Source organism: Corythoichthys intestinalis, chromosome 19 (genome assembly GCF_030265065.1).
Source record: "Corythoichthys intestinalis isolate RoL2023-P3 chromosome 19, ASM3026506v1, whole genome shotgun sequence".
Classification (NCBI taxonomy): Eukaryota; Metazoa; Chordata; class Actinopteri; order Syngnathiformes; family Syngnathidae; genus Corythoichthys; species Corythoichthys intestinalis.
The window spans coordinates 38,525,114-38,534,119 of record NC_080413.1 but is presented as its reverse complement, the minus strand read 5'-3'; the positions used below and the strand labels follow the sequence as shown (position 1 = coordinate 38,534,119).

Genomic DNA, 9,006 nt, shown 5'->3' with positions numbered 1-9,006 from the left:
AAAATGGATTTTGCCATGTGGTATTTTTTTTTTTGCCATGTGGCCTTTTTTTTTTTGGCTATCTGGGCCAAAAAATGTATTTTGGTTTGTGGCACCCAAAATACATTTTTGGGGCTATGTGGCAAAAAAAAGAAATGCCACATGGCAAAATCCATTTTGCCACATGGCAAAAAAAGCCACATGGCAAAATACATTTTGCCACATACCAAAATGGATTTTGCCATGTGGATTTTGGTTTGTGGCATTTTTGGGGCCATGTGGCAAAAAAATGTCATATGGCAAAATCCATTTTGTAACATGGCAAAAAAATACCACATGGCAAAATCAATTTTGCCACATGGCAAAAAAAAAAAAAAAAAAAAACGCTACATAGCAAAAAAAAAAAAAGCCACATGGCAAAATCCATTTTGGCATGTGGCAAGATGGATTTTGCCATGCGGCATTTTTTAATATTTTTTTTTGCTATGTGGCAAAATGGATTTTGGTTTGAGGCATTTTTGGGGCCATGTGGCAAAAAATGCCAAATGGCAAAATCCATTTTGCCACATGGCAAAAAAAATGCCACATGGCAAAATACATTTTGCCACATAGCAAAAAAAAAAAAAAAAAATGCCTAATGGCAAAAAAATGCCACATGCAAAATCCATTTTGGTATGTGGCAAAATGGATTTTGCCATGTGGCATTTTTTGCCATGTGGCAAAATCATGAGGCAAAATGGATTTTGCCATGTGGCATATTTTGCCACATGGCCCCCAAAATGCCACACACCAAAATCCATTTTGCCACATGGCCCAAAAAAATACCACATGGCAAAATCCATTTTGGTATGTAGCAAAATGGATTTTGCCATGTGCCACATGACAAATACCACTTTTCGTTCTCGGCCCAGCTGAAAAGCTCTAAACAGTACGGAGGACCACTGCTGCCAAAATTAAAAACAACTGGCAATAAAAATGACTATAAATACAAAAGTAAGAAGATTAAAAGATTAAAAATATGGAAATAAATTCATAAAAAAATAAAAAATACTGCATATAAATTGAATTAAATGTCAATCAATAATAGCACTTTGATCTCCTATCACAGTAATTTTCTTTCATTTTCAGTGTGAACATGCAGAAGGAAATGTTATTCAAATGATGGGGCAGTCCTAACTGCATTGACCCATTGACCTATTGGTCGATTTGACATACAAGCACCGCGATTGGCTAGGTAAATCCTGCCCGTACACACGACCAAGTAAAATAAAAAGCATAGAACGGGTAACGAGCGAGTCATTACAAAATCTGATGAGTAGCCAGTGCCAGCTGTTGCAGAAGACGACAATTAGCGTTAGCAGTTAGCATTTGCCGATAATGTAAGCGAACATCATAAGCAAATAGCGTCTACGTTAGCCTAATGCTTGCCGTCAGCATTGCGCTAGCATTAGCATCAGCGTGACCAACCAATAGGCAGGCGAACATTTAAACCCAGAACGGACCGCCCCCTCATTTGAATAAGATTTCCTTCTGCGTGTTCACGCTGACAATGAAATACAAGAGCAATTGATATTATTCCAATTGCTCTATTTTTGTATTCATTGTTCATTCATATTTTTGTATTTATAGTAGGTTTTTTTTCAGTTATTTATTTTTTAATTTTGACAAGATTTGGTCCTCCATAGAATGAAATGGAAGGATTGCATGGGACATACGTGACATTTAGAGGTGACCTATCGTGTTTTAAAATAAAAATTAATCATTATTCATCTTCATAAATGCTGATGTATTAGACTTGCAAGTTGATTTGTGTTGAGAACGTTCTTTTCCTAAATATTTAAATTGGCCGCTTGCTTGCCTCGGCAAACAACCACTCATTATGTTGCTAACTAGCAACAACTGACAAACTTAAATAATAAATAACAAACCAATCTAAACGTTACTCTCTGTTAGAATTTCTTATATACAGAACTCACGTACCTATCAATCAGGAAACAATTAACCAAACATTTGACAAGAGCGGAGCGTATTTTTTTGAAGTGCTAAGCATTCAATCAATTGACTGACTGCTGTCGTTCATCAACTGCCTATATTTGTTGTCAATGAATGAAAACTGTATTTAATCTATGATTACAGACTGTATTAATTGTTGTAGTAAACCACAATAACGATTTTAAATTTGAGTTGCGAAAGTGATTGCTGTTAAATCATAAACCACATAGAACTTTGACATGCATGAAATCGTGGCTAAAATTTGGAATTCCGCGACAGGTCACCGTGAACCGAAATGATATCCATGTGTGCTGATGCAACTGCGATTTTTGACACACGGCCTCATAACAAACAGTAATTATCAAAAACAAATGCAGCTCATTTACATCTCTTCATTTCTGTAAAATCCTTGTTGTTGAAGGATCAAACCGCAGCTAGAGGGGACGTGGGGACAAACGGCATGTAGCCTCACCGCTTACATGCCGTCCAGCTCGGAGCAGATGGCCTCGGGTCCGTCGGGACTCAGTTCACACAAGTAGAAAAGAGTCTCTTCGCTGGCTTCGGCCTCCGTGAGGGGCTCCAGGCGGATGAGGGAGCTGCGGCCGAGTGGCTTCGACTCCCCGCTGCCGCCGTCCAGCAGCTCGGAGGGGGTTCCCCCTCCGAGGTCCGCCTGGGCGCCGCTCCCTCCGCTCATGTCCACTTCAGCAAGGGCGTTACAGCCATCGAGGAAGGCCAGCAGGGGGCAGGAAGTGTATTGAACCAGCTGCTTGTCTGATTAAAAAAACACAGCAAACCATTAGTTCAATGACAGCATATTTTGCAGAGACTCTCTGGAGGTAGATTTGTACGACGGAGGGCCAAATAAAGGAGGAGAAAAAAAATTAAAGGACTATAACTAGGGCAGTCAAAATTATCGTGTTAACGGGCAGTAATTAATTTTTTTTTAAAGTAAATCACGTTAAAATATTTTACGCAATTAACGCACATGCCCAGCTCAAACAGATTAAAATGACAGCAGAGTGTAATGTCCGCTTGTTACTTGTTTTTTGGTGTTTGGCGCCCTCTGAGGCGCTTGGGTCCAACTGATTTTATAGCTTTCAGCACCATGAGTGAGCATGGTGTAATTATTGACATCAACAATAGCAAGGTATTAGTTTATTTTTTTGATTGAAAATTTTACAAATTTTAATAAAACGAAAACATTAAGAGGGGTTTTAATATAAAATTTCTATAACTTGTACTAACATTTATCTTTCAAGAACTACAAGTCTTTCTATCCATGGATCGCTTTAAGAGAATGTTAACAATGTTAATACCATATTGTTGATTTATTGTTATAATAAACTAATACAGTACTTATGTACCGTATGTTGAATGTATATATATCCGTCTTGTGTCTTATCTTTCCATTCCAACAATAATTTACAGAAAAATATGGCATATTTTCGAGATGGTTTGAATTGCGATTAATTACGATTAATTAATTTTTAAGCTGTAATTAACTCGATTAAAAATTTTAATCGTTTGACAGCCCTAACTACAACATTAAAGTCGTACTGGTAATATGAGGGGAAAAAAAGTTGCATTATTACATCGGGTAAACCGCTACGCACTTTAAATACATGTACCTTAGCTTGGAGCTACAATGAAGCATCAATATAAAGCCATCTATTGATTATAATTTGATGTAGATGAGCCAAAAAAACATAAGATTTCATTATTTATGAAGCAGATTCTACAATATAGGCTCAGGAGATGCACATTATTATTCCAATTCGCTATTACTTCACTTATGTCGTAAAGCTACTACGTAGCTGCGAGCTACGACGAGGTGCTGGTAGGCTATATATCATTCTATTAATTATGATTTGATGTAGATGAGCCAAAAAATGAAGGCTTTCCTTTTCCTTATTAGTAAAACCGATTCTAAAATACATTATGCTTTAAGTATTGTGGATTTTAACAGAGGCAAAGCGCTACGTAAAATAAGTGCCGTACTTTTCGGACTATAAGTTTCAGTTTTTTTTTCATAGTTTGGCTGGGGGTGCGACTTATACTCAGGAGCGACTTATGTGTGAAATTATTAACACATATCATTTTACATGTTATTTTGGTGTTTTGGAGTGACACTGATGGCTTGGCAAACTTGTTAGCATGCTCTTTATGCTATAGTTATCCGAATAACTCTTAATAGCTATGGCCATGTTTGTGTTTTGCCTTTGGCAATGTGTGTTCAATTGTATTATTGACTTATTAGGGCCCGAGCACTAGGCGTGCGAAGGCCCTATTGTTTTGCAAAGGATTATTATTTTTTGTATTTATTTATTTATTTATTTTTCAGGGCAAATGAAAACGGCCAATTTGGAGGCCTGAACATGCGCGAAAAGTCACCAAAATTTGCACATACGTGCGGAAAATTGTAAATTTCGATAATTTAACAACGTTGCAAAAAAATGTAACAAAATGGCTCAGTGGCGCCCCCTTGAAATTTTGAAATTGGCCTATAACATTAGGGTTTGTCAGCGTAGAGCAATGAAATTTGGGGAGTCTATACCTTGTCTAAAACCGCTTCAAAAAAGCATTGGCACCCATATTCCAAACCCAACAGGAAATCGGTTATTTTGGATCGAATATGAAATTTTTATCGATTTACAGGGTGCACATTTGAGACCTTTTCGCCGAGGGAGTTAGTTGGATCATCTTCAAAATTGGTGAGACTGTTCAGGAGACATATGAGATCTTAAGTTTCTAAAATGGTGTGTTTTCATTCACGGGTCTGACCTGGGCGTGGTGCCAAAGTCGACCATTTTTTCGGCAAAACACCGAATTCAGTAAATGGCTAATAATTCCTTGACACAACTTTCAATCTTTTTCATGTCTGCCATGTACATGCGGTATCCCAGCCTGAACACGACTGCATTGAAATATTACCCATTAGGCCTAGCGCCCCCTAGTGAGAACAGGAAATGCCTTTTTTTACGAGACAGGTTCCTCCTCCAAGGGAAAAAAATCTGTTGACCTCAAACCTGCATCAGGGGAGCCTTAAGACCTGTGTTCAGGTGCCTGATGAAAAATATTGAGGTTTCGTTGAAGCGGAGGGGTCCAAACATGAAAGTGAAAATGATCGTCAACAATTTGTCTCGCAAAATACTTTGAACAGTCATAACTCAGCAGATATACAACATATCTACGCCAAACTTCCCATGCTTGTTAAGAGTCATACCCTGAAGGGTCCTGTAGGGGTCATTTGCATCAACTCTACAGTGCCAACTAGTGGCGACAGAAAGGAGTTTTAAAAAAGGCCTTTCCTATTGTTTTTTTTTCAACGTAGAGCAATGAAATTTGGGGAGTAGATACCTTATGCCTAACTGCTCAAAAAAGCCTCTTGCACCCATATTCCAAATCCAACAGAAAATCGGGTATTTTGGATCGAATGTGAAATTTCTGTCCATTTCTAGTACAGTTTACATTTGGAGGCCTGGACATGCACGAAAACTCACCAAATTTTGCACATACATGCGGCTTTGTGTGGATTTCGATAATCTTGCAACGTTACAAAAAATGTAACAAAATGGCTCAGTGGCGCCCCCTTGAATTTTTCAAAAAGGCGTTTCCTATTAGGTTTTTTTAACGTAGAGCAATGAAATTTGGGGAGTCGATACCTTGTACAAAACTGCTCCAAAAAGTCTCTTGCACCCATATTCCAAACCCAACAGGAAATCGGGTATTTTGGATCGAATGTGAAATTTTTATCAATTAACAGGGTGCACATTTGAGACCTTGTCACAGAGGGAATCAGTTGGATCATCTTCAAAATTGGTTAGACAATTCAGGAGACATATGAAATCTAAACTTTTCAAAATGGTGCGTTTTCATTCATGGGTCTGACCTGGGCGTGGTGCCAAAGTCGGCCATTTTTTCGGCAAAATGACAAATTCAGTAAAGGACTAATAGCTCCTTGAAACAACGTTCAATCTTTTTCATATCTGGCATGTATGTGCGGCATCCCACCCTTAACACGAGTGCATTGAAATATTACTCATTAGGCCTAGCGCCCCCTAGTGGGAACAGGAAATGCCTTTTTTACGAAACAGGCTCCTCCTCCAAGGAAAAAAAATCTATTCACCTCAAACCTGCATCAGGGGAGCCTTAAGACATGTGTTCAGGTGCCTGATGAAAAATACTGAGGTTTGGTTGAAGCAGAAGGGTCCAACAGGAGAAGTAAAAATGACTGAAGCCATTTCGTCTCACCACAAGTTTTGAACAGTCATAACTTCTACAACATATCTGCGCCAAACATATCGTGCTTGTTGAGTCATAGTCTGAAGGGTCCTGTAGGGGTCATTTGCATCAACCCTACAGCGCCAACTAGTGGCAATAGAAAGGCACTCATTTTTTAAAATATATGTCCAGTTCTTTTCAGGTTGGTCATTGTAGTTTCAAGACCTTTTAAAATACTTATTTTACGGCCCATGTCCACATGTCTCTGTCTGTTGCTGTGATGACCCTTTATTCGCTCCTTTTTTGTAGTCCTCTGTCCAATAGGGGTTTTTATCTCTTAGGTGTGTGAATGTAAAGAGGCAACTTTCGCGCATGTTAGGTTCTAATGAGATGATTAGAGAGGACGATCTGCCACCACCCTGACCTGCACACTGTCCGCGTTGCATGACGTCCGAGTTGCGCTAGATTGCGAGGGCCCGTTCAGTCCTGCTTGCAGGCCTAGTTTATATTGAAATGCATGCTTTTAGTTTGTGGCGCTTTCACGCCCACGTGGGGGCGCACTCGCACTTGTTTACGTGAAGAAGAGCGTTCAATCGCCAGAAGAAGACAGAGAGCTACGCAGCTCTGCGTGAGTGGGCGAGTTAGCGTGAGAGAAACACGGCTGTGATCCTACATTCATTGTCTATGCTTGCTGTGTGTATCATCTTTTCTGTTGTTGTTGTGTGTTTTCCACCCGCGATCGGACACTTAGTGCCAGTTGTGTGGTTGTTTGAACGATGTGCTAATGCTAGCGAACGCATGCTAACCGTGTTTGTCATTGCTGTAGTAGCACCTAATTATCATTTATTTATGTTGATGCGAACCTGTTTGGTATCGAGGATGAAATTGATTCAGCAAATTATACGTACGTCCAGTATCGTCATTTGGGAGTTTAGCTCGCTGTATAGCAAGGACCGAGCCGTAGCGTCCTGGTGAGGACAGTATATTCTCACTTCGTTGTTCATGCATCATGTAACATTATCATACTGTACACTTATTCAGCATGTTGTTCTCTATTGTATTTTTATATTAAATTGCCTTTCAAAAAGATATCTAGGGATGGGAATCGAACTCCCGATTCCAATTTCGAACCGGTTCCTAGTGTTTCGAGGCCTCGACATCACAATGAAAAAGCCTTAACGATCCCTTTAACGATTCCTAAAGACCCGTATTGTGTCGTGACGTGAAGTGTATTATCCCCAATCTACGGCCCGCCTTCACATTTGGTCTGGCCCCCTGAACATTTTTTTTCCCCCCAATTGTGTTATTTCTTTCCTAGCTTTTTTCTGTGAAGAACCCAGAGAGGGTTATTTGGTTATTATCTATTTAATTAATAGTGGTATTATATTATATTATATTATTATTATTTTATTTACTTTTGTTCCATGAAGAATCCAGAAAGGGCTATTTGATTGTGGCTTTCTGAAAAACAATACTTTTTTACATTTAGGCACACCTGCAAATCGTCACACCTTTTCTGTTACACACTGACCCTGGCCCCTCATCAGAGAAGGAAAAAGTTATGTGGCCCTCACAGGAAAAAGTTTGGGGACCCCTGCTTAACACATATTGCCAAAGCACACGGTCCCAGTTGAAGCATGGGACCGTGTGTATTTCTGTCTGAGACCAAGATTGAGCTTTTTGGCAACAAACACTCTAAGTGGGTCTGGCGTGCCACGAAAGATGCGCATGCTGAAAAGCACCTCATACCCACTGTGAAGTATGGGGGTGGGTCAGTGATGTTGTGGGGCTGTTTCGCTTCCAAAGGCCCTGGGAACCTTCCATCATGAATGCTTTGAAATACCAGGACATTTTAAATCAAAATCTGTTGCCCTCTGCCCGAAAGCTTAAGATGGGTCGTCACTGGGTCTTTCAGCAAGACAATGACCCTAAAAATATGGCCAAATCTACACAGAAATGGTTCACCAGACACAAAATCAAGCTCCTCCCATGGCCATCTCAGTCCCCAGACCTTTTTTTGTTGGCAAAAGGGGGTTGTAGAACGTATTAACACCAGGGGTGCTAATAATTGTGACACACATTATGTGATGTCAAATAATTTTTTCTTTATGTGGGATTTTTCCCCACTGAATGAATGCACTTGTATTGAAAGTTGGATTTTTCTCTTTTTTTCCATTAAGGTCCCATATTATTTGAATTTAAAAAAAATATTAGAAGCTAAAAAACACATCTTTTTCAGGGGTGCCAATAATTATGGAGGGCAGTGTATATTGACGGGACATGGACCACTGACACTGCGCAACGCCTTCGGGCAGGGGGCCTTCCCACACCTAGCATCAAGAGGAGTTATTCTCAAACACACGCACGCAGAGATCTAGCGCCGGATTTAGGTTGAATAAGTACGAAAGCTGTATCGCATACAAACAGGAAAGATTGCCTCAGGAGTGATTTGTTCGAGGATTCAAGGTCATTATTATATATGTGTACTATGCATGCATTTTGAAACATTGTGAAAAAAAAAATCAATGGGAAAAATTAGCTGCTACAGCATTGGCATCCTACTTCGCAATATTTACTTAAATGCTAACTGCCTGGTTTTTTGCTTTTAACCAAGAATTGAGACTGTTTTACGTTCATATCTATAAAGAATTTTCACCGGAAAAGCTCTGCTTACATAAGGCAGTAGCTAGCTACATTCACTAACAGACTAGCATTGAACTTTGACATATTTACGTAAAATAAATGCTAACTGCACTGTTTTTTTTTTCTTTTAACCAAGAATCGAGACTGTTTTACGTCCAAATCTATAAAGAA

At 39.4% G+C, this 9,006-nt stretch overlaps 1 protein-coding gene across 1 annotated transcript in view; it reads right to left on the bottom strand.

Annotated features, from left to right (window-relative positions):
- Positions 1-612: 612 nt before the first annotated feature.
- hsf2 (heat shock transcription factor 2) overlaps positions 613-9,006 on the bottom strand; it is a 39,919-nt gene continuing 31,525 nt past the window's right edge. The window contains exon 12 of the mRNA XM_057823292.1: positions 613-2,742. Within this exon, the coding sequence (XP_057679275.1) occupies positions 2,447-2,742 (296 nt within the window). The 3' untranslated portion in view covers positions 613-2,446. The remainder of the gene's footprint in view (positions 2,743-9,006) is intronic.